General features: G+C 39.1%; 1 protein-coding gene across 1 annotated transcript in view; it reads right to left on the minus strand.

Moving 5' to 3' along the window:
• Positions 1 to 8131: 8131 nt before the first annotated feature.
• Positions 8132 to 27386, minus strand: part of GABRB1 (gamma-aminobutyric acid type A receptor subunit beta1) — a gene marked incomplete at its 3' end in the record, with an annotated part of 381708 nt that continues 362453 nt past the window's right edge. Inside the window, exons 6-9 of the mRNA XM_082652923.1 lie at positions 24310 to 24447; positions 24052 to 24204; positions 20917 to 21161; positions 8132 to 8476 (exon numbers count right to left, since the gene is read on the minus strand). Coding sequence (XP_082509049.1) covers positions 8132 to 8476; positions 20917 to 21161; positions 24052 to 24204; positions 24310 to 24447 — 881 coding nt within the window. The remainder of the gene's footprint in view (positions 8477 to 20916; positions 21162 to 24051; positions 24205 to 24309; positions 24448 to 27386) is intronic.

Genomic DNA, 27386 nt, shown 5'->3' on the forward strand with positions numbered 1-27386 from the left:
CTTCTAACTGTTATATGAGATAACATTTTGATTGTTAAAGTTACTTTTAGTTGTATCTTTTGTTACTTGCACTTAAATGAATCCTAATTGATATACATATTAGTAAGTACTAATCTCAACTTGGTGAAAATTTGAAGACTTAGGAATGCTTCCTCTGTTTTGAAAAAAATGAAATTAAATATGAAACCATCACTAGGAAAAAAGTGTGGGAAACCAGTAATAGAAAACTATTAGCTCACTACTTTTAAGAGGAGTAATGAATACATCTGTACATAGGAAGGTTTTGTGGGGTGTGTGAGGTCGAGGGGCAGAATATTAGGATAACTCTACAAAAAAGAGACCATCTCATCCATAGAATGGCCTATGGTGGAAGGGAGGAATTTCCAGGCACTCTGCTAACAGTTTTGAATGGTCAGGGGTTCTCAGGAGAATCATGAAAGTTTAGAGATGGAAAGTATCTTTTAAAAAAGGAAAAAAAGTTATGAACATCTGTGTGCAGGAATCTCATTAGGGATCTTGTTCAGACACTAGGCTGCATCTTTAAAAATGTGAATAGCTAGAAATGCTGATTGCAATTTAATAAGTAAACTTTCAGTTTTGCCATAGCTGTGCCTAAAACATTTGACAGATTTAATGATTTAAGTGGGGGATAGGAGGAGGTGGGAGAAGTGGGGGCAGAGAGAGTGGATAACAGACCTGGAATCTTTTCCAATAGATGGGTGGCTGCCTCTTACCTGAGAGCTCAATCATACCTGCTATTCCTCTTACAGGACACAGGACAGTGATGGCGTCTAGGATGGGAAGGAATATGGAAAGGCACTGCAATAGCGTTTCTGCTCAGATGCTGCTTAGAAGTTGGCTTTTCCACTCAGGTGGGGCATTCCATGGCCATTCCTGACTGAGTTAGAGAGAATGGTCTAAGGGATCAACATCTTTCAGATATCTGAAAATAGAGACCACGATGATTATGTTATATGAGACTCTCCAGTGCTTTTAGAAGGAAATATTGTAGTGTGGACGATTACTAAAATCATAAATTTTTTTTTTTGCCACTTGCCTGAAAATTTAACACTATGTTCTCTATATATTTTTAGAGAACTGTGAACAAGTTTTGAATTCAGTTCACTTTACACCAGATGGCTTACTCCCAAAGACATGCAACAAGGAATATAACTAAATTTGTGGGGCTGTGTTAGCAGAGGCCATGAGACTCCTGTATCTTTCTGGTAATCTCCTACACAAATGAATCTCTTTAAAATTCCCTTTGAAATTTAATACTGGAAGGGAACTTGGAGGTCATCTGGTGGAATGTCCGTAGTCACACAACTAGGCTGTGATAGTGACAGCATAAAGCCCAGGTCACAAAATCCTAATTCCAAGGTGTCTGCTGTTCACTATAATTTCCTTCTCCCCACCACACAGCTCATTTATAGTTAACTTTTTAAGGTTAAGCTGCACATTGCTTGGTATATGTTTAGAGAACTTTCTGTTCTCTAAATGTAGAAATGTTGTCTGGAGGAAAAAGATGTTCCACATATTTTATAGGGGCAGTTTAGACAGTTTGCCTTATGACCTGTCCAGTTACTAACTATATTTAATGTCTGCTAGAAGGTTGAAGAGGAGTGGGTAGAAGTGGAAATCTGTAATAGGAATCAGATACAGAAAGGATGAATTAGGTCAAGTTCCTAGAGGACAGTCTGTAACTAATGGTGTGCTGTGTAAATGATTAGCCATTCTGGGAGGAATAATAATAGATTTTTAAATGGCATACAATTAAGACTGAAGAAGTACACAAACGAGTTTGATGAAAAAGAATTGATACAGTGTGAATTCACCACATTACAACTATAATGTAAGGAGATGGTCTTATCCTCAAACTTTAGTGTAGCTAATGTAGTTTTCTTAGGTTTGAGCTTATGATTTTTATTTCCATTTCATTTTGAATTAGACTGGGAGGGAGAAGGTTTAGGTAAACGTGTATTCTGTATATAAGGGACAGAAAAGCAGAAAAGAAAAATAACCCAAGGCAGTTCAGAAGAGGCTACTGTGATTATACAGTAGCTACCTCTAACGTTCTGTTAAAGGCAATAGGAGTAGGAATTTGGGGAAATTATTAAAATTCACTGTTTTTGTAGATTCAATTGAAGATATGCAGTATAAGTCCAAAGAAGCTTAAGCTTTCTGCTATCCATGGGCAAGACAGCTTATGAGGTTTAGAAATGAGAAAGGAAAAAGAAAGGGATTGATTTCATTGGGTTAAGGCATGAGTCAGGATGATGTATGGTGCCAGGAAGGAATGAACACAAAAGAGGTGATCTGTTTCACGTTGCCAAACTTGCAAAATGCATAAACATATCGTATTTGAATAGTTTTCACCTATAAAAAATTATATTGGAAAATGTTCCCCCTTCCCTGTTTTTCTTCAGACGGAAACCCAGGAAGAAGTAGGAGCCAGACAGCAATACTGATTGCTCTTATTTATCCTTTGGCTTCTAACTGGGGCTGTTTTAAGTTAGTGAATCTGTGACCCTGTGTACTTTAGGCAAATGCATAATGTTATTTGGCCTCTCTTTTATGAAACAATTTTTATTGATTTATTTTTCTATTGTCTTCAGGAGAGAAAATGCAGGTATGAGAATGGTTTTCTTTGCCAACTGGTTCAGAAAGACACCTCCTTTTCCCACAGTGAATTCCTACTGAAGCCTTGGTGATGAGTGCTGATTGTTCCAGGGTGGACAGAGTATCTAGGGGCCAATCAGGAATGGTTGCCAGTCCCTTGATGTACCAAGGACTTTTTGAAATAGGAAAACCGAAACAAAACAAACAACTGTTAGATCTCTTCAGTTCGAATAAGGAAATTCTTGGTTTGGAGAAATAGAAACAAACTCAAAACTATGCTTATCCTTCCAGGAACTTAGTATTTTCTGGTTTGAAGTTCTTCTGTTGAAAAGGATTTCCTTTCAAATGTTTGTGAAGTTGCAGCCTCTAACAGTGGAGTTTTCTGTCAGTTGATTTCAGTTATCTGGAAAAAGCAGGATTTAAGCAAAAGCACAATGTATTCTGGACCTAGACATTGACTTGATTAGTTCCAACAGGGCTTTTTTTCTTATTCAATTGATGTGGACCCTACTTGGCACATTTTGGAGCCAAAATGTCTTACAGTGATGGCTCCCTGCACTCTTCCTGGCACTTAAAATGCTGGCAATAAAAGCCTTGCCTTGCTAAGTTCTTACCTGCAAGAAAGACATTGATCACTCTCAAATGTTGCTAAGAAACCAATCTATTTCCCTACTTGCTTAGAATTTCTGAATTTCTGTGGATACCATCACCCTCTCTGGGACTGCCAGTCTGCATGGAAACACATCTTATGGCATAATATCCCACCATTCCGAAGACTTTTTCAAGAATACCAGGACTTGGGAGAAATATATTTGAGAACATTTAATTGCCAGATTCTCTTTTAAGTTTAACTAGCACATACCAAACATATCTCAGGCCCCCAGTTGAAAAATACTTGTCAATACCCAGTCCATTTATACCAGTACTTCTTTTTACCCTTCAAAAACAGTGCCATGGTCACCTCTGGATCTTTCAGGCATGAATCAGCCAGTTGGTGTTATCAATGTCATTGGCTATCTCCTCCTTTTCTCCTTCCCATCATTTGCGCATTCGACTGTTTACCCTGATCAACCATCCATCCATTTCTATTAGAAAGTATTAGAAGTTCTGGGAACACTTGTGGAAGGAAAGAAGGTACAAGCTAAAGCTATTGGTGCAAATGAAGCTTTGGATTCCCTGTGGATTTTGATCACGTCTTCTATTCTTGACCCCCTCAACAGCATGGATAATTTGGTATCTGAATATATGAGTAGCCACAAGTGACTGATAAAAACGCGTCAAACTTTTCATGGCACGGTTCCAGGAGCAGCTCGTTAAGATTCCTGTCTCTGCTGGTGTGCTGTTCCTGAGCCCCAGGGGTGTGCAGACTTCTTGGTAGCTCCAGTCCCTTTCAGTGGGGTTGAGGCATGAGGCAGTGATCACAGACACCTGGCAGAATTACACAACTGTACACACACAATGTCAGAGAAAGAGCAAGAGCTAAAAAGATTCTGGTTTGGACCCAAATCACTAGTCATTTCACTTCATGAATAAAAGCGAGTGCCTTGTAAGCTTACATTATTTACAATGCTCGTATTTTTCAAACATCCACCCAAAAGCTGAGGACCACCACACCACAGGGAACAGTTCCATGAACTATGTACAGAATTTACAAGGAAGTTTACATAATATTCTACATTCCATTAACAACTTGACCTCTGTGTTAACTGTTTGCTTTCAAGCAACAGATATCTTTGTTCGTTTTTCTGTCCTCCTCATCCCAGTAACTGCTGATGAACCAACATGAACAAATGCTTGCACATTCCTTTACCCTCCCTCCTGGGATAAATATTTGATTATATTTGTTTAGGGGAAAAAAAAAAAAACAACTGTGGCACATCACCCTTTGTAAAATACTATTAAAAATTGTCCATATAAGAAATCTTGGAGAGCTTTTCCTTCTAACATTATAAATAGATCTTTTGTTTGTTTGTTTGTTTCACGTGGCAAATTTCGACTGAGCTCTTTCTGAAGTGAATATTTATAAAGCAGTCATTGATTTCAGAAAGATGGAATTTGGTCAACATCTCTGTGTATTGTACGTAATGCTTTTTAAGGAAAGCCTATCCTTGGATCCATAAAACAAACTTTATTCTCTGCACCACATTTTCTCTTTGCATTTTCAAGATCCTTCACTGATTGTAACGGACAGTAAAGACAGTATATGTGGAAACACTTTAGTCAGCAGAACTACCAACGAGTCTGCTGTTTCTATTTGGCAATGGAGAGGATGGGGGCAACAATCCTGGATAATTCAAGCCAAAAGTATGTCTTTACCTGGGTCTTGGCCTCACAAAGCTGGTGAGTGTAATGCACATGTCACCCCTGATATCTTAAGTCAAGAAACATGACTGGTTGGAATGAGTGTGAAGTCATCATTGGCAAATAAATGACGGGATTTCTGCTGGGTCTATACAGGTTAAGTCTAAGACTCAGTCTATTTCACAGTTTATGAACTATGAACATGGGGTCCCCTGGACATGACTGTGGCATAGGAGAGTGCGTCTGTGCAATTTTCAGCCTCTGCTGCCACTTTGTTAATACAGGAGATTATGGCTAAAAGAAAACAACCCCCAAATGGTTAAACAGTAACCCCTCTAAAATGTAGCGATCTGAATCTTTCAGGAATGGGGACCAGGTTGAGGGCACTTAAGAATGTCTAGCAATTTTTATGTTTTATGTCATCAATTTGGGCAAGACAAGGTAGAGAGGCAGAGAAGGAAGGATTTTTTTCTGTGTACTGTTCAGCCTGGAACGAGATTGGGGAGGATTTGGCTAGGAGGTGTCCGGAAGAAGGAAGTGAGGCCAGAGGTTATTAATTAGAAACATGGCAGCTTTTCCATTTTTCTGGCTGCCAATTGCCTCTAAAACCAGAGCTATGTAACACAATTTGTGTAGTGCTAGCTGTGACTGTCTACATCCAGGAGGGCCGACAGTGACACCATTTCGTGCCTGATGGTAGATTCAGGCTTACTAAGTTTTACATTTTACAAAGGATAAAAGATAAGAATTCAAAACATTCTTTTTCTCTCAGAGATGCTTTACATCTAAAACTACAAGCATCAAATCCTTTAGACTTTTAAGGCAAGATAATAATAAAAAAACTATGCTCAATCTTCTCCAAGAAGAATGATCTAAACAGGTGAAGAGAACTTGTTTTGTTATGGAACACAGATCAACAGAGACTTTGTTTCTGATTTAGCATTTCATCCTTAAAAACTTTTAAAAGAGTTTTGACTTATTAATTCTTGTTAGGTATCAGCCAAAAGCCTCACTTCCTGTGTTCAAAATAAACGGCTACACAGTGGTTCCTGGGTAGTCACTGGGAATATTGACCTTACTATCACTGGTATGGCCACGTTCTAGTCTATTTGGGCATTTCACGATGGAAAAGCATCTCACCCTGCCAAAGAACTAACTAAACAGAGTTTCGAAATGGATTGCTTCATCCCCAGAGGCTGGGGATTTTCTTGACCAGGGAACTGTGATTATACAACTGAAAACTTAAATGAAATTTGGTTCCCATGCCCGATTCATTTCTCATAAAACCACTGAGATAATTTTTCCAGTCAAAGCAGGGTTTTTATATTCTTACTAACATACATTAGCTATAGCATAACCATGTATTTATTTGGGGGTTCTCTTTTCCTCTTGCTTTCTAAAAGAACACCTCATAACTCTCCTTGGGTTTATCTGTAGAAATTCAGCTTCCTCTTTTCAATTAAGTTTATAATCTCTAGCAGCTGATGCTGTTGTAAACATGGGCCCTCATCACAACCTTAGGGAGAAAGCCAGATCGTCAAACAGAGGCAATCATCCCTATTATTACCTCAACTCATATCACATCCATAGATGAGGTCCCAAATCGCCTTCATGACTGTTTGGCCAACTTTGGGTTTCACTCAGTCTTGAAAATGAACACATAGAATTCTTATATGCTCAGGCTGAACACATACACAAAAATAACGAGGCTTTAAGGACATAAAATGAGATGAATCTCAACTCTAGTTGGTTGGATATGGTTAGAATTGTGTGCTGGGCTCTTGAGGGATGCTCCTTGTATGATGAGCAAAGTAATCCATGAGCAGAGATAAGGCAGAAGCAGTAACGACTGTAGACAAGGGCTGTACTTTCAGAGCTGTTGGAAATGTTTGAAGGCTCAGTGATGTTGTTGTTATTCTGTGGTTTTGCTGTTTTGAAGGTTTTCTTTAAAGTAGAAATCTGGCGTTGAAGGAGCATGATACCAAAATGGGTATATGTGCATTTCCTGAAGCATTCATTTCCTGTGTTGGAATGCAGAGCTCAGAGAGCAGAGGCATAACATGCTAGCTGAGGAACTAGCACTGTGCAGCTACCTTGTCACCATTAGATACTGCTCTCTGGAAGGCTAAGAAATATATACTATTTGATTAAAGATTTGGCAGTTCAGGTAACTGCCCAGGCACCCTTTTCACAGCACATAAATCTTGCCTTCCTCATGGAAAGGGCAATATTTTTCTCAAGCAAAAATTTCTTACCACCCTCTTCTTCAAAGCGCACCTCCCCCCCCCCCACCCCAGCGCCTTTCTCTCAATCTCTCTAAAGGAGGAACGAGGGCAATGTGATGCCATGGCTTCATGACACAGCGTCAAGTGATTCCAGGCTGAGGAAGTAAGTTCAGGGCTGCTCATTTGAAAGAGCTTAAAGATGGTCACTGCCTCCCAAACTCCTTATACTTAACAAGAAAAGAAAAATGTTCCCAGTGGCTACCAGGTTGGATTCTAATGTTAATTTAAATCTGCCTGGAAGTCTGAGAAAGAAGCATTTTTCAGAATATCCAGCTTAAAGGTGAGGTGAAGATGGCAGATTGGGTTTGCACAACCTGGGGCAGCGCTTGCCAGTCTCCCCCTCTTCCTCCGTGGAGCTGGGACCCCCTCCTACAGTGGACCTGGGGCAGCTTGAGTGTGGAGGGGAGTCTTCCTTCCTCTTCTAGGCTCCTTTTTGTTCTCCCTTCTTCCTGGAAATCTGTAACTTATCAATGGCTTTGTTTTGTCTTCTGAGATCCTGGAAATTGTGTTGTTTTTTGGCAGCATGAGATTGTTACAGTTGACCAGGAAGCCATGCACACAGAGAGCTGGGTCCTCTTTTCAGTTTTACTTAAAAAATAATCAGTCAAATCCAGGGCGGCTAGAACTGCTAAAGATCGGCCTATCTAATTTCTCTCGTTGTGTGTATTTGTTTGTAAACATGGCAATTAACAGAGCTCTGAAAGAGCCAGTAACCTGGACCACAGTAGACTGGAAAAAAAAATAGAGTTTTTTTTTTTTTGAAGTAAACATGGTGCAGTAATAAAATTGATATGCAAGACCTAAAACCAATTGGATGACTGAATCTCTTACCTCAAAAAGCACAGCAGTACCGCTGCTGGGGACCTGTGGGATTAAAAACTAAGAGAAGAGGAAGGTAGTCGTTTAAGGAACCATGGGGACTGAACTTAGTGTACATAGTAAAGCCAATAAACGACGTTAAAAAGAGAAAAGGTGATGGGGAAGAACATTCGGGACCACTTGTCTATGGAATTCACATCAGTCAAGTCGGGGATTTTGACTTTGAGCTGCGAGGCGCGCCTGCGGAGGCGCCCCTTGCTGTGGGCGCCGTGCCGGTCCAGCGCGCGCCCGTACGCCTCGCGGCTGCTCAGCGGCTTGCGGTACTGGATGCTGGCACTGTCGTACGAGTACATGGTGGCCTTGGGGTCGCTCCCGCCCGTGAGCACTTCCGAGCCGCTAGTCTCGTTCCTGATCTCCAGGGTGCTGAGGAGAATGTTGCCGTGGGCGTCCACCTGACGGAGAAAAGACGGGCTCAGGCACAGCTGCCCGGACGTTCGCTCGTTTTGGTTAACCTGTAACTGTTGATACTGCGTGGCACTCAATACACACCGTCTTGCTAGACATCTGGCTCTGTGCGCCTCCTGGACATCTATCTACCTGCCTATCTATCATCTGTCTATCTACCAGCTATGTATCGAATCCATCATCTATCAATCCGTCTAATCTACTGTTTATCTATGATCGAATCTATCATCTAATTTACCATCCATCTACCATTTATCTAATCTAATCCATCCATCCATCTATTCATCCATCCACCATTTATCTCCACTCACAAAACAGTATGTGTGTGTGTAGTATATTATTAAATATATAATTTTATATATTATATATAAAATATGTAGTTTTTAAAAACTACCATTTATCGAAGCCATATAAATACATTACATATATACATATATTTTGTAACAAAAATGCCATAGGTATTTGAAAAAATAGCATATATATGTTTATATACATGGCATTTTTTCTTGTTACAAAGTGATATGGAAACATTCAAAACTATAAACAATCAGGAAACAAAAAGTAAAAATTAATAATTTCACCTTCAGTGTCGATTATTTTTAATATCTTGCTAAACTTCCAGTCTTTTTTTAATTCATATATACTTAAAAACACAGACTCACCTAGTATATTTTGCTTTGCAATCTGCTTTTGTCAGTTAATAGTATAGCCTGGTCATCTTTCCACGTTAATAAATATTCCTCTGTGACAGCGTGTGTTCATAGATTATATGGATAAACCATAATTGAATCAATCTATTTTTAGATGTTAAGGCTTGCTTTACTGTTATACTCTTAAATAAACAGGCCTGCAAAGAAAACCTTTTAGCTAAGTCTTTGTGCATATCCGTAGTTATTTCCTCCGGCTAAACTGCCAGAAGTGTGATGGATGCATGGGTTGAAAGGACATGCCTGGCTATACTTTGACTTTTGTGTCTCCACTGTTGTTCACTGTTGCTTCCTACCATTCCAGTGATACCTAGCCCAGGTTTCCTGGTTTTTCTCTATGCTATGCCCAGATAAACACTTTTGGAACTATAGGAATCGTGAGCACCTTTGGCCTATGATGTGGCTTTAACTTCAAGCTGATCTCCTTTGCATCTGGTTTACCTGGAGGGGACATGGCTCATTCATACAAATGAATTTGAAGTACTTCCAAGGACAATACAGGCAGCTGTGTTTAAATTTAGAGTTATTAGCACAGTGCCCGACTTACAGTCCGTGCTTTTAAATGCTCTCTAATGACACTGATCTCAGTAAACCCTTGTTGAAAGCCGTAGGTTTGGGTAGGCAAGCAAAGAACCTGGTGACAAAGAAAGAGCTAGAGAAAAGCTTGGGAAGAGGCAAAGACAAATGAAAGAAAAGATAACTAAGATTTGTTGCGTGTCCATCATCTGCCTAGCATTATGGTAGATGCTTCACATGTATTACTTGTTTAACACTTACAACAACAAACCACCTCCAGTTTATGCCCCAGTAAGTGCCAGACCTGAGATTACAACCCATGTCTTGTCTGATTCAATGCCCATGTGCTTTTTACTAAGAATGAACCACTTCACAGTCCTCGGCCATCATCACATCCTGCAGTGAATTTAGTGATGCAGTTGATAGCTTTAAGCTTCAAGTTGGTTGGAGAAAGAAATGGTGACTGAATCTGGCCTCTGTCTCTCCATTCTCACCTATCATCATTTCCCTTTGTGAAGCATTTTGCTGTAGTCTAACTAGGCTACCCACTGTGCCCTCACTTGGGACATCTATTGGCTTCTTTATTCAAGGAGTTATTATTAATTTTTGTTACTGTTGTTAGTAACTACTATTTATCGAATCCTACTGTGTAATTTATCAGTTATTTTTCAGACACTATGAAATCTATAATATTATCCTAGTTCAGCAGATGGGGAAGCCGAGGCTCAGACAGGTTAAGTAAATTGCCTAAGATTTAACAAATAATAAGTACCCAATTTGGAATTCAAACATAGGATACTCTTTGTCTCACGTATCATTTATTTCCTCTTTGCACGTTAATCAATATGTTTTCTTCAAGGCTCAATTTAACATTTTACTTCCTCTGTGTACCTGTGTACCTTCCCTGATCATAGTGACCTCAAGAATTTTCTCTCTCTCCAAACCTTTATTGACGCTTACTATGAGCCAGCTACAGTGCTAGTTGTCAAGGATGTGTGTATGTGTGTGTGTGTGTATATATATATATATATATGTATAATATAGTGTAAATCTATGGTTAAAAAAGTCATGCATATGGAAGTTTATGTTACTAAAGAGGACAGTAGGGTTGAAGTGACAAGGAGCAAAGTCCTGGATTCATTAGAGACGGGACAAGTAGGTTAGAAGATTAGGTGATGCATGTGATTTGCTAGGTACTGTGGAACAGTCAAGAGAATCCTCGAACATGGATTTTGTCCTTGAGATAATAGTCTCCTTAGAGATACAAGAATATGACATAATATTGAAAGTGACAAGACTTTTAACCAAATGCTAAATGATACAGTATAGACCATGATTGGGGTGCATAAAAGTGAGAAATCATTGGGATTCATGGAAGGCTTCATGAGGAGGTGGGGCTTGTACTGAATCTTAAAGGATGGGTAGAGGATAGAACACAGGATTGGGAGTTGAAATCTGCGTTCTCATCCTGGTTTTCTTATTAACTCAGTTTCATCATCCATAAATGAAAGGCTTTCACTAGGTAATCTCAAGGGCTTGTTTCTAATTTTTGACAGATTTTGCTTATGGAGAATATTCCAGGCAGAAGAAAATACTTGTCAAACGGAATCACCTGATCTGTACTGTATGCATCATTAAGCTACATTATTATGAAATCCCTCTTAAGTAAACAAGTTGCTAGAATTTAGAATTAGCCAATGAAGCACAGAGATGCTCCTCATTAAGGAGAAGTCATGACAAACAAGGTACATTTTATTAAGATATTTTGGTTAACCTTGGTGCAGGCTGAGGTACTTATAAATTGCATGAAGTTTATTAGTTTGTGCAAATCCCTCTAAATATTCTGTCATCGGCCAGAAATCATAGCTTTAAATGGTTTGACATGTAAAATAATGAATCCCTTTCTGCAGCTACCCATGAAAGCTGATTTCATTACTGTATAGTTAAATTAACACTACCGTGTTCTTTATTTGGAAAAATAAGGAATGTCTTACAACTGTTATTGCCCATCTCCATTCTCTCTCCTACATAGCCTAGGACCTTTCCTAAAAGCTGGTGTTACAGGGTGTGTGTGTATGTGTGATTTTGTGTGTGTGATGGTGTGCACAAGCATTTCTTCAGAGGTATGAAATTTCGTCCTCCACCCTCCAAGATTTTGCTGCCTGGTGAGGTGGGTGTGTAGTCACCACATCACTGCTGACACCAGCAAGTTTCTGGTTGGCTTCTCCTTACCCCCTGCCCTTAGGAGAAGAGTACCTTTCCCTTTGCCTCAGCCATATAAGGACACCCAGGGGCTCCTGATATCCACAATCAGCACAGCTTTCCCAAAATAATATCCATGGGGAAAGCGGCCAGTGTGTCTTCGCGTCTTCAGAAGCAGCAAGGAGCCATGCTGGGCATTGCTTCAGCACCTGCAGTGGTGACGCTGCCTCATTGAACAAGGAAATATTGACATCTGAGTTGGGCATGACCCAGACATCGAAGATTTTCAAATCTTGAAACAGAAGGAAGTGAGGCAAATGAAAATGTTGACACACTGGAATTCTAGGGCAGACACAGCCTAACAGATTTCCTAAAGCGTTGCTGATTTTGGAATAACTGTTCAGTGAGATAATCATTCCCCACCCCTCATACTGCCATAGAGGAAGAGACCTGCCACTCCAGTTCCCCGGGAGACAAGCTCCGGGAGGAACACTTCAAGCTCTTTCACTGCTCGCCACTGACCTATCTTATGGGCACATTTGGAAGGAGGCGGGCATACGTGGCTCTGAGCCTCCTGGACTCTTCTCTCCCTCTGATCTGCCACCAGAGAAGGTGCAATCCATTTAGGGCCGTGCATGTTGAATCCACTGCTTTGGTGGGTAAAGCCTGCGGTTGTTCAGGGTTCTGGTGATTGGGGAGGTAAGTCTGTCTAATATTGGGGGGTAATGACTTAATTATATGACCACGTAATCCTCAAACCAACACCACGGATTCTCTTTAAGTTTAGCACATCACTCAACCTAAATTTAGAGAAAAATGAGTATAATTATTATTAAGGCTTCAGGAGGGCCAATAAATAATGCTTTCTCTTCCCCTTCAGACAGATGATCAACATGCAAGATGTCTAATAAAGGGGAGCAGAGAACGTGGCTTTAGATCTGCAGCCCCAAGGGCTTGCTAATCTTTCATCCTCAACCCACTTCCTATTAGACAGGTATATTCATGGGTTACAAGAGGTAATTTTAGGTGTAGAATGGATAAGTGTTAAAACGTTAACAGTTCATTCATTCCCTCACTCATTTATTTAGTAAGTGTTTATTGAGTGCCTACTCTGTCCCCGACACTGATGAAGGAATCAGCCTCTCCACGAGCAATAGGACGTCATGTCCCATGTTTTAGAATTTCAGGGATCTCAGTTAATAAAGCTCCTTAACCTTGTACACTCTCCTGTACAAACCCTGTGACTGCTCCCATCTCCTACTGGTTCTAAATGTTTTACTGGACAAATACTGTGACCTCTTTCAAACTCAGGTTGTTAGTTCTCTTTCTATCAGACTTTTTGAAATGCTTTCACTTGTGACCATGGGATCTGCCTTCTCACTGCCTGCTGAGTCTTTCTCTCATCTTCCTCCTGAAGGTCCCTCCTGAAGATACTCCTGACCACAGGCAAATCTTGGACGGGCTCACATATGAGGGCGCACCTGGGATTTCACTGCATAAAGACCTGAGATGGGGAGAGACAGCTTCTGGCTGGTGAACCCTCTCTTTCTTTCCTGCAGTACAGTGGTTCTCAATTACAATATCTTGCTTTCAACTTCTGAGAATGCAACAGTCTTGGGAAGATAACAGTGAACAAAAGAGATACAGTTCTTGAGTTGGCGCTTATACATTCTTACAGAGGAAACGGGCAATACCCTCTTTCCCCATAAAGTTTGTTTTTAAAAATTGAGTAGCATTATGAAGAAAATGAAACAGTGGTATATACTGCTTTTCACATATTTAGAAAAAATCTAACCAGCACACTAACTTGGTTACTTTGTATGTTTTTCTTAATATTACACTCATCCTACGTCATAATGAGTGAAAAATTTAAAGTAATTCATATTTCCTTTTTTTTTTTTTTTAAATCCTGGACCTTACTACAGAACAGCCTATACATGGATGTTTAAAGGCATCTCATTCTTCAAATGGCCAGAGCAGAACTGTTGATCCTCTCTCTTCTTATCCAACTGGTTCCTCCCCAAAATGTCCCACTAGAGTGTCGCTCCAGGAGGGCAGGGACTTTGTCTTATCCATTACTTCCCAAGACCTGAGAAAAGTGCTTGGCACTTATAGGAGCAGTCAGTAAATATCTACTGAATGAATGAATGATAGGACAGGGGGTAAAAAGGCATGGTGGTTAATTTTATGTGTCAACTTGGCTAGTCTATGGTGCCCAGTTATTTGGTCAAGCGCTAGTCTAGATGTCGCTGTGAAGGTATTTTGTAGATGTGATTGATATTTTCAATCAGCTACTGTAAGTAGAGGAGATTCAGCCTGATGATCTGCATGGCCTCATCCTAACCCTTAAAAGTCTTAAGAGCAAAAACTGAAGTTTCTCAGAAAAGAAATTCTGTCTCAGGCCTGAAACAGAAATCCCGCCTGAGTTTTCAGCACACTCTACAGATTTTGGACTTGCTTTCTTTACAGCTGCACGAGACAGTTCCTTAAAATAAATATCTTCTTGCGTGTATGTTGGTTCTGTTTCTGTTGGGTCCATTGGAGAACGCTGACTGATACAAAGGGGATGGCAAAAATCAGGAGGGTGACTAAAGCCCAGGAAACACTGACATGCTGGCTGTATTTCTTCCCTCTATAGAAACCCCAGGTGAATGTATACGTTTGTTTTCTAGTTTGGGTTTCACTTCTCTCCCACCCGTCCTGTCTCATTCACCCTCCCCTTCTCTCTGCCTCCAGAATACCCAAAGAATGCCTTAGGCTGTGAAAAATGCTGTCACTCACTGAACTGAACTCTTCTGGATATTTTCAATCAGGAAATATACCAGAACTCACTTCAGTGTAATTGGAATAAAATATAATCTAGTTGTCAATGGCAGTTTTAAAACCCTGTTAAGAAATACCTCTGGGCTCAACCTACTTTGCAAACGGAAAGTGATTTCCTTACTGTTAACGAATTCAGTTAGATCCCCCTTTACTGAGTGCTTCTGAAGTACAGAGCAGGAAGCCAGGTGAAGTGATGCTGGCCATGGAACGGGCTGTCCCTCCAGAAGCCTACAGTCGAATGAATGAAGCTGTCCAGTGTGCTCAGCTGCCTTCACCTGCAGAGCACAGAGAGCCACACAGCCACAACCTCCATCTGCACATCCCGCTCCTGTAACGAACCGCATTTGTGATGTCGCTGTCAGTCATTAGCTCTCAATGACTCACGCACATACGGCCAGCTTATCTTTGATAAAGGAGGCAAGAATATACAATGGAGAAAAGACAGCCTCTTCAATAAGTGGTGCTGGGAAAACTGGACAGCTACATGTAAAAGAATGAAATTAGAACACTCCCTAACGCCATACACAAAAATAAACTCAAAATGGGTTAAAGACCTAAATGTAAGGCCAGACACTGTAAAACTCTTAGAGGAAAACATAGGCAGAACACTCTATGACATAAATCACAGCAAGATCTTTTTTGACCCAGCTCCTAGAGAAATGGAAATAAAAACAAAAATAAACAAATGGGGCCTAATGAAACTTCAAAGCTTTTGCACAGCAAAGGAAACCATAAACAAGATGAAAAGACAACCCTCAGAATGGGAGAAAATATTTTCAAGTGAAGCAACTGACAAAGGATTAATCTCCAAGATATACAAGCAGCTCATGCAGCTCAATATCAAAAAAAAAAAAAAACCCAATCGAAAAATGGGCAGAAGACCTAAATAGACATTTCTCCGAAGAAGATATACAGTTTGCCAACAAATACATGAAAGGAAGCTCAACATGATTAATCATTAGAGAAATGCAAATCAAAACTACACTGAGGTATCACCTCACACCAGTTAGAAAGGGCATCATCAGAAAATCTACAAACAACAAATGCTGGAGCGGGTGTGGAGAAAAGGGAACCCTCTTGCACTGTTGGTGGGCATGTAAATTGATACTGCCACTATGGAGACCAGTATGGAGGTTCCTTAAAAAACTAAAAGTAGAACTACCATACAACCCAGCATTCCCACTACTGGGCATATACCCTGAGAAAACCATAATTCAAAAAGAGTCACGTACCACAATGTTCATTGCAGCTCCGTTTACAATAGCTAAGACATGGAAGCAACCTAAGTGTCCATCGACAGATGAATGGATAAAGAAGATGTGGCACATATATACAATGGACTATTACTCAGCCATAAAAAGAAATGAAACTGAGTTATTTGTAGTGAGGTGGAGGCTAGTGACTCTCATACAGAGTGAAATAAGTCAGAAAGAGAAAAACAAATACCGTATGCTAACACGTGTATATAGAATCTAAAAAAATAAATTGTTCTGAAGAACCTAGGGGCAAGACAGGAATAAAGATGCAGACGTAGAGAATGGACTTGAGGATACGGGGAGGGGGAAGGGTAAGCTGGGACGAAGTGAGAGAGTAGCATTGACATATATAAACTACCAAATGTAAAATAGGTAGCTAGTGGGAAGCAGCCGCATAGCACAGGGAGATCAGCTCAGTGCTTTGTGACCACCTAGGGGTGGGATAGGGAGGGTGGGAGGGAGGGAGATGCAAGAGGGAAGAGATATGGGGACATATGTATATGTATAACTGATTCACTTTGTTATACAGCAGAAACTAACACACCATTGTAAAACAATTATATTCCAATAAAATGTTAAAAAAAAAGAGATGACAAGATATGCTCTCTGATGACATTGTTTGAACATCTGGGTATAGCCTCGTGTGAAATTACAATCTTTGCTGGACCTTTTAGTTGTGTGGGCCAAAGAACTCCCCCACCCCTCTTTTTTTTTAAGCTAGTTAGATTTTATTAAGCCAGTAAGTTAGATTTCTCTCTCATTCACAAAAGAATCCTATCTTTTTGAGTATAGAAGAAATTGGAGACTAGATGCCAGAAAGAAGATGAGAGAGAGATTTTGAGATTCCTGGAAAGGAAAATTAGACTCTTAGGTTGCTGAAGGCCCTGAAGATTAGCTAAATTAAGCCACAACTAGAGAACAAAACATGGACCAAGCCAGATTTGGGCAGGGGTTTGAGGGCTGAAGAAGTTCATCAACTGTTAACACAGGCGGTCATTAGAAATCAGAGGCCCTGCCTGGATTTCTCCAGAATCCAAGATACTAAGTCAGAATGGTTAAAGTTTCATTAAAGGCTGATGGCAAGACAGTGATGTGGGGCGGAGCCCAGGCTCAAAGGCTAATATGCATTATCAAGCTGGTCCAAGCTAGACCTGAGAGAGCTGTTTACATTTATGAAGACTGTTTTCACACGCATTTTGTATCCTGGAATTAATCACAATACAGAGTTTATTTACATTTAGAAAGTTGTCTGAAGGTATAGAGGATTCACCATAGAGAATAGGAATGGGAGGAAAAGAAGCCAGATTACAGTGTCAACATCTGGTTCTGAAGGGAAAAATTCTTTCTTGACTTTTGGGGTTCCAACTGCCCATTGGGCATGACTCTTCAGCAGGTTTCACCAGTGTCCCCCATGACTTAGAATGATGTTGAGTCAGTCTCTGGTCAGAGACCACCCATGCAACCATTCTATCTTAGGTGGATCTATTTGCAAATGGGCAGGCATTGTGGCCAGCAGATACAACTATTTGTTCCAGCTTAGTACAAAAATGGCCCCAAAGTAGCTTACTTACAGCTTGGTTGTACTGAGTAATCTATCTTTCAAAACTCTAAATACCATCTCTAGCTTCAAATGATACCTGAGGGTTTTATGAATCTATTGTCTTTATCATGTTGGAGGTTGAAACTCTCCTAATGTCTGGATTGAGCACCTGTACTCATATAAAAAGATACTTCAGTGCAGTGGTGGAAATATAAATCAAGACAAAGCAAGCACTTCTGAAGCTTCAGTATAGATACCCTTGACAATACTGCCCAGCCAAGGCTATCAGAGTAATGTGTGATAAATGATCAATGCCACTCTATGCACTAGGGTACCAAGGCCGATATTAGGGATCCCTCAAATAAAAATTGTCTGGGACCAACCAGAACATATATGTCATTTGAATTCAACTGTTTATAAACATCTAAAAGGAAAGGGGAGGATCATCTAACCATTATAGTAAAGAAAAAATATAATATTTTCTATTTCTTAAATTTAACCAGAGGGTAACATTTTTAAATACCACTTAGGTTACATCATTAACTTCACTGCTGGAGATGATGCGCTGAACAGATGAAGTGATACACTTGCTTTGTTATTGACTCATTGTCTGCCTGAGCCCCTGGTTTTAGAATAGGATAAGGAAGTCAGGAACTGGAAAACCTAAGCAGCTACAGGCATGATTATAATTTCCTCAAGATAGTACTGGTCTATTATTATTCCGTCTAAATATGAAGAAGTTTATAAAAACTTACAATATGTTTTGGAGACTGTATTTACCTGATGCTATATCACTGTGATTCAGAAAGAATAACAGAGGTTGATAGAAAGTATGCTTGAAAACATGTCAAAAATCAAAGTGATAGAAAGAGTAAGTAAGTTCGGAGCAGAAGCTAAAATGGACTATAGATAGTCTCCTTTTCTTACTTATTATGAATACATGAGAATTTTATAAAACATTGTGATGTAACACTCAATACCTTGTGTGGTATCTACGAACTCACCTTGAATGAAAAAGGCCTCTCTAGCAGTCATTCATTCAAAAAGTTCCTGTTTGGTATTTTCTCAGTTCTAGCCACCAAGGAAAGAACAATAAACATAATAGACAAGGACCCTGGTGCCTATCTTTGGGAAGCTTGGAGATTAGCAGAGAGATAGAGGTTACAAAAATAATTACACAAATAAAATAATTACACATATACTCTATATTGTGGTAAGTCCTAAGGTGGAAAAGCACAGGATGTCATGAGAACAAATCACAAGGGTACAAAATATAAACCAACAGACAGTCAGTTAAGGCATTCCTGAGTTAGTAGCAATTATGGTAAGAACTGGAGCAATGGAAAGATTGAGAAGGCCAATATTACCTTCAATCATACTAATTTTTTCTTCTGTGGTATGAAATCTGATTCTAATCCATCTAATAAAAATTTCAATTCTATGATTTCCACTGGCTCTTGTTTATAGTCTCAAATCCTAGTCTGATACTTCCCATCTCTTCATATATTATGTTAATCTTTTCCTATGGACTTTATTTTAAGCTGTTTTTTTTTTTTGTTTTGTTTTGTTTTTGTTTTTTTGTGTGTGGTACGCGGGCCTCTCACTGTTGTGGCCTCTCCCGCTGCTGAGCACAGGCTCCGGATGCGCAGGCTCCAGCGGCCATGGCTCACGGGCCCAGCCGCTCCGCGGCATGTGGGATCTTCCAGGACCGGGGCACGAACCCGTGTCCCCTGCATTGGCAGGCGGACTCTCAACCACTGCGCCACCAGGGAAGCCCCCTTAAAGTACTTTTAAAGCTGGTATGGCTACGATCAGATGATAGGAAGCTTCAACCTTTCTTCAAGATAAATGCTGTCCTGTCTTATTTTATAATCCATTCATAATTTTCTTTCCAGCCAGATCAGAAGTTTCTCAAGGGCAAGTATCATGCCTACTCCTTTCCCATGGCATTAAGCATAGTGTTTTATACAAGAGTATAAATTTATTTGAGTGTGTTGCTTTGAATTTTGCCCATTTGGTTGAATCTGTATGTTTTCCTCATTTGTAATTTTCTAATTACCCGACAGTGTTTCCCAAATTTTGATATCCTACTAAAGAGCATGAAGAAACACCTTGAAGATTCATTATTTGACTTCTGCCTGATTCTCCAGCCACAACTCAAATTATTCTCTTTCTCCCTCACTTCCTATGTTCTTGCTGCATTGGTCTTCTCTCAGTACTTTAACACGTCACACAATTCTTTGCCTAGAATGGACATGGCATGGTTGCTGCTTCCATCACTTAGGTGTCAGATCAAATGGTAATTCCTCAAAGAGGTCTTCCTGATCACCTGATCAAAGTTCCCTGTTCCCTTGAACCTGACCCCACACATTCTCTTGCCCATTACTCGGTTTTACTTTCTTTGTAGCACTTCCTATTACCTGAAATTATGCTCTCGATACTCGCTTGTTTACTGCCTGTCTTCCCACGTTAGCATCTAAACTCCATCATTCAGAGCAGTACCCCCAATGCTCAGAATCGTGAATGAATATTTGAGTCGTTACCCTGTGTACCATCTTGAAAACAATTTGTCTTGGATCCAGTATTTCAACGCACATAATTGTCAAATGATTTCAGTGAAAAATGCCACGGAAGTAGAGACTATAGGGATTTTTAAAAAGAATAAACAAAGCATTATTTTAATGCACAGTGAGAACACAGGTCATAAGATCTACCAGTGAAAAGCAAAGGAAAAATACTGACAATGTCTTGTATATGATAATAGCTAATACTTATTGAGTTCTTACTATGTACTAGGTATTGTTCCAAATAATAGACTTTAAAAGAAGTAACAAAACTCATTTAGTCCTTATGATAACTGAGAGATAGGTATACTATAGTAATCTCCATTTTATGGTTGATGACACTGAGAGCAGAGGTTAGATAAGGAGTTACACAGGTTGATTTGCCTGAAGTTCTAAAGCCAGTAAGTGGCAGACCTGGGAATTAAATCCAAGCAGTTTGATTCCATTCTGTGGTTATAACCACCGTGCTATAATGCCTCATTGCCACTTAGGAGTAAGAGTTTGTTCACTTTAGTTCTCTCATTTATTTATTAAGTAGGTCTGGAATTATTCTTTTGTGTATAGTTTCACAGCTATATAATTTAAAATAAAGAATAATGGACTTAGGGTTGAGTTGCAGGCCCAGGTATGTTATTAAGCTATGTAAACTTCAACCTAACATCTTCAATTGTCAATTTTCAAATATGTGAAATGAAGGGTGGTTGGAGCCTTATTAAAGATAAACTAGTATTTCATAATTTTTTTCTGTTATGAGAGCTCTGGGCACGATGCTGCTGCTGAATTTCAGAAGAAGATTGTTGAGAATATTTAATATATTACCTGGACTTTATTCATCTCCAGTTTGTTCTTCTCATTAGCACTCTGGTCTTGTTTGCCAGCTCCTTTTTTCTGAGGGCCTTTTCCAAAGAAGATGTAATTTACAAAGGCATATTCCAGCAAAGCCAGGAACACGAACACAAAGCAACCCATCAGGTAAATATCAATTGCTTTGACATAGGGGATCTTTGGCAGGGTCTCCCTGAGGTGAGTGCTGATGGTTGTCATTGTCAGCACTGTGGTGATTCCTATGAAACAGAAAGACACAGCTTAGCTGAACGCGCTTGTTAAGTTCCCTTTTCAAGACTGAGAGGACAGATGCCGATCTCCTGTTGGTGCTCCAGAATGATGGCAGTAATGCAATAAACCACAGGGCAAAAAGGGCAGACAATTTGAAAGACAAAGCTGCAGGCTCCCTACGTAGTCCATAAGTAAATCATAAAATGGGATGCGCTGTGAGTGTTGGGTTGAAAACTGTTTTTTTTAAAAAATAATTCACAAAGGAAAAAGAAAAGTAGATGCAAATATTAAAATCTCATTGACATGCCCACTGCTTACTGTCAAATGTCCCTCATTCTGCTACGTGCCACCTCCTTCTTTCCTTCCTTCTCTCAGCGTCTCTGTCACGTCCCTCCTAAATCTGTCCTTGTAATACTAATCACCACAGCAGTCACTACCGAACTGAAAGTTGGTGACCGGTTTGAGGAGACCTATTTCATTGCATGCAACTGTAATACACACAGGTCACAGGGTCAGTATGGTCTTTTAAAATTATAATGCATCATTCATAGTGAGTCAACATGAAAAGAAGAAACAAATAAGAAAGTTCATGACTTGCATCAAGTATTTGATACATGTATTTTAAAATATAACATAATCTTATTGCTTTTTTTTTTTCTTTTTCAAATATTACCTCTAGTTCCTTGATTCTAGAGACTAGAATGAATTAGTGCCCCGGAGTCAGGAAAAGACTTCCTAAAAATTCAACTTGTTAAAGAAATTTAAGAGTGTAGTCTTTTTAAAAGGAAGATTCTGCTTTGTCTACTTTGTTAAATATGGCATTCTTAACAATATAATGTTTGTGTGTCTGTATAATATTTTGTGTTGATTATGGTGATTAAATGATAATTGGGAAAAATAGGAAGTGATACTTATATCTAATACTAAACTCTGCTGTAATACTAATATTACACATTTGTATAGTGTTTTTGAAGTTTTAAACACTTACAGCTATGAATTATATGGCTGTCATAACAGCCTGCTGAGTGTGATAAGGCAGGTATATAATTCCCAGTTTATAGCTGAGTAAACAGAAACTCTGAGATTAGTTATTTTGCTGTAGATCACCCAGCTGGAGGCAAAAAGCAAGGAGGTATGAAGCAAAGGTATTTAAAATAAAAGCAGAGAGATGAAAAAGTAAAACGTGAAACTTGACGGAGGTCCTTAAAAATAAAGATAGGAAATGTGAAATGGATATTAAAGACAAAGGAGAACTGGCAAAGGGAATGGAAGTTAGAAAGTGAAAAGGGAAGAAAATAGTTTAGCACTCATTTGCCAGCCAGAGTATTCTATTTAGATTCCCTGATTTGACTACTAAACTTGAGGAGAACAGATAAAGTAGGAAGTCTGAACTACCATACGAAAGGTTAAAACAGTGATAAATTTAAATGTCTGGACTGATATTAAATGCCATCATGAGTGGTGCTATTTATTTCTTTGAATAAAATTTTAAATTTCCCCTAATATAATTCTACCTAATGTTCTGTACAGAAGCAATAATTCATTAAAATCTACTAATTCCACTTCTGCTTCTACTTCTTGGCTTAAATTTTTTAAGCAAGAAGGGCTAGTAAATAAATGTCTTTTTCACTTAGATAAGGTTTTAAATACCTTAGGTTTTACATTTCAAAGAACAGGTTTATTCAGCATCTGCATAGGCTGACACCTCTAATCAAAATATTATTAGCTTTGAGGATAGGTGTGTAAAGAGAACCACAATTCATGACCTTGACAGTTCATATTCCCTACTGTAGACACTGTCCGATGTTTTTTCTTTAACCATAGCGTATACACATACTCAAATAATATGTGCAGATACATGTGTATGATATGATAAATTATTTGTCTACTTTCCTTAGTCTTGTAATGTTCAAAGGTTGATAAGGGGCTGCCCACACTTGACTTTGTGAGCCTTATATACTCAACCAATAGAGATGAGCTGTAGAGTTGACAATTAGTCTAGGGGTGAAAGGATATGCTGATCATCTAATCCAGTTCCATAGTCTCAGAAGAGAAGAGCTGTACATGTTAGCTTAGTAATAAATTATGTTCTTTTGCATATGTGTGTGTGTGTGTGTGTGTGTGTGTGTGTGTGTGTGTGTGTGTGTCTGTAAATAAGCCCCAGAAAGTGATAACTGAAATGGCTCTAGGGTCAAATACGAGGTAGACCCACACATACCCAGATACATCAGACAGACCTTACATATTCTAACTTTCCAAGGAATCCTTTAAAATCTCAAATATAGCCTTTTAGCTTACAGCAATTACTCAACCATGGCAAGATTAGTTCTGAATTCTGTTTTGCTGGGAAGGAAACCATTTTTTATTCTGTCCTGATCACAGATCATTAATATAGCTGATGAATTGTCTGTGTCTTATTCAAGTAGAAAGAGCTCTATTTAAGGGAGACAGAGCAATACAATTTAACTATAGTTAATATTTGAAAGATAATATTGACATGGCTTGTTAATGGTCACAAGGTTTAGCTTTCTCCAAATCCATTTGAGAATAATGCAATAATGTTCTCCACTGTAAAGAGAAGGAACCAAAGAAGAAATCACAAAGTTAGTAAAATATTAGTGTAATGAGAATTTTAAAATATTCTCTAAGAAGCACTTATATAGTGTTGAATGTACTCCAAGATTTGTGTTTTATTTTGGTAAAATGATAAAAAGATATTACGTTGTAAAACATTCACTCCTGTAAGTGCTTACACATAGATGTTTTATTATCCAGCACTCTTACGGTAATCTCATTCTCTGGCTCTCTGTGAGAGACACCCTGGCCTGTAATTCTTATCATTGGTTGTTGTTTGACGTTAAATCCCACCAGCTCTCTGTAGTGCTGGGAATGCATTACCTAGTGCGACTCTGGCTGCAGAGGCATCATAGTTGATCCAAAACGACACCCAGGACAGAATTGTAATCAGTGTGGAAGGCATGTAGGTTTGCAAAATGAAGTAACCAATGTTTCTCTTTAGACGAAAACTTAGTGACAGTCGTGGATATGCCCCTGAGTGAAAAAAAAAAAGAAAAGAAAGGAAAATCAGATGGTCATTTGGTGGGAGCCATCTCCTTTCTCATCATCGCTAGTTCATTTTGGGGGAAACATCCTCACCTGTTGTGAACTCCACCTTCTTGGACACCATCTTATAGTCAACAATTGAAAACTGAGGAAGCTCAATTTTATTCACTCCTGTTACTGCTCCTTCTCCTCCATTCCAGTAAAACTCAATGTCATCCGTGGTGTAGCCATCTGAAACCAGGAAACAGCAGAGTTAAACAGAATTCAGTTGGCCTAGAAATTCATTTTGAAGACAGTTGGGGATTTGGAGAGAAATTTCCCAGCAATTGATGATAAGATGATTTTGCTTTAAATTGGGATAACATAAGAGGTTTCATGTTGAGTGCTGTTTCTGACAGGCTGGTTGTGGCTGCCTTGAGAAGATGGATATACTTGGCTTTACTGAACATAACCTCTGTGATCATTCAGTGATATCTGATATCACCGCTGCATATTTATTCTCATTGTGTCCACTAAGGGGCACTCTTCGGTTAGATTGAGGGATGCCTGAATTCTAGGTGCCTGGGCATAGATTTTGACTGTGTGTTATTTAACAACAACAAGTATAATAACTGAGCACATATTTGTTAAAAGGGGAACAGAAAGGATAAAGGGATGGAGTATAATAAAAGATCAAATTAGTACGGACCCATTAAATGATCAAGATATTCAAAGAAGAGTATACATTTTTCAATTAGGTAAGCTTCTCTTTATAGCCTTTGATTATAGCTAATATATAGGTGAAAATTTTAGTAAATATGTGAATTTTTGATCATATTGTTATACCTTAATACTTATCTTAGTGAGGTTTAAGTAATTTAAGGCAAATGTGTAGAGGATTGTAGATTGTGGTAGAAGGATCTATCTTGAAATCTATTCCCCCTTCCAGTTCTGCTCCCAATTGCCATGGGTCTGCTTGGGTTATGGTCATACATCAGAGTAGCTTGCATTAAAAAAAGTATTAATATATTAAAAAATCTAAAAATCATTTAAAACATATAGAAGGCTTTATATTTGTATCTTTCTATCTGCTACAGACAAAAAAAGATCTTTCTAAGGTTATTTTCTATTTTTATTGACCTCAAATAAAAAAGCATCAAATCCTTTTCCATTAGAATTACTAGGGCTTATGTTTCAAAAGTAACCATATACTGTAGTACATATTTTGCCTACTAACTTTTGATTAAGCCAGAAACATTTTCTCAAGCGGTAAAGAGTAATATATTTAAGATTTAGAAGTTGAATGCCAAGTGCCAAAGAATCACCATCAACATATCGCTGAAAGAAAATTTAAGGTCTTCTTCATTTTTATTTTGAGGGGAAATAAAATTATCTTTACTTTACTGTTTTAAACACTTCTAGCTTCTCTTCAAAAAGCTCTTTTTTGAATTCTTATCCCTGAACTCATTGCACTCACAACTGTCTTGTATTTGTTACTTTTGCCACTCTATACAGGTTATTATTTACTATAATATGTTTCAATTTGTTTTATTTTATTTCTCTTAAAACCATCTTCTTCTAGTTCAAGAACTTGCCCTTTCTTCAAAGGGTAATCTTTCATATTCAGTAACCTATTTTACAATGACCAAAGTAGAGCATAGAAGTGGAAGATATTTACTTTTAGATATAATCTTTGGTGTCCGAGAGGCTGTGAGACCCTCGATACCCACTGGACTTAGAGCAATCTACATGGAACTAATTGGCATGTTGGGGATTTCCACCAAATTTAGGTATGGCTCTGTAAGACTGATTCTTAACATCTCTTTGAGAATCTGATAAAACCTTCTGAACTCAAGAGAATGAGAAGACAAGCCACAGATTGGGTGAAAATATATACAAAAGACACATCTGATAAAGGACTGTTATCCAAAATATACAAGGAGATCTTAAACCTTGACAGTAAGAAAACAAAAAACCTGATTAAAAATGGGCCGAAGACCTCTTAACAGACATCTCACCAAAGGAGATATACAGATCGCAAAAAAGCATATGAAAAGATGCTCCACATGACATGCTGTTAGTGAAACGCAAATTAAAACAATAATGTGGGCTTCCCTGGTGGCGCAGTGGTTGAGAGTCCGCCTGCCAATGCAGGGGACACGAGTTCGTGCCCCGGTCCGGGAGGATCCCACATGCCATGGAGCGGCGGGGCCCGTGAGCTATGGCCGCTGAGTCTGCGCGTCCGGAGCCTGTGCTCCGCAACGGGAGAGACCAAAACAGCGAGAGGCCCGCGTACCGCAAAAAAAAAAAAAACAAAAAAGACAAAACACAATAATGTGATGCTACTGTACACCTATTAGAATCGTCAAAATCTGGAACACTGACATCACCAAATGCTGGAGAGGATGTGGAGCAGCAAGAACTCTCATTCATTGCCGGTGGAAATGCAAAATGGAACAGCCACTTTGGAAGAGATTCTGGTAGTTTCTTACAAAACTAAACACACTCTAATCATATGACCTAGCAATCTTGCTCCTTGGTTTTTAGCCAAAGTAATTGAAAACTTGTGTCTACACAAAAACCTGTACACAGATGTTTACAGTAGCTTTATTCATAATTGCCAAAACTTGGGAGCAACCAAGATGTCCTTTGGTCCTTTGATACTGTCGTACACATAGGTACTGGTATATTTCTCAGTGTTAAAAGGAAATGAGCTATCAAGCCACGAAAAAACATGGAAGAAACTTAAATGCATATTATTAGGTGAAAGAAGTCAATGTGAGAAGGCCACATACTGCATGATTCAACTATGTGACATTCTGGAAAAGGCAAAACTATGGAGACGGTAAGATCAGTGGTTGCCAGGGGTTGGGGGTGCGGAGGGATGAATGTACGGAACACAGATCCTTAGAGAGCAATGAAAATACTCCGTATGTTACTATAGTGGGAGACAAATGTCATTATGCATTTGTCTAAACCCACAGAATGGACAACACTAAGAGTGAACCTGAAAGTAAATTATGGACTCTGGGTGATAATGATGTGTCCACATCATTTCATCAATTGTAACAAATGCACCACTTTGGTGGAGGATGTTGGTAACAGGGGAGGCTATTCATGTGTGGCGGCAGGGAGTATATGGGAAATCTCTGCACCTTCCCCTTAATTTTGCTGTGAACATAAAACTGCTT

The sequence above is a fragment of the Grampus griseus genome (genome assembly GCF_964374135.1).
Source record: "Grampus griseus genome assembly, chromosome: 4".
NCBI classification, from domain to species: Eukaryota; Metazoa; Chordata; class Mammalia; order Artiodactyla; family Delphinidae; genus Grampus; species Grampus griseus.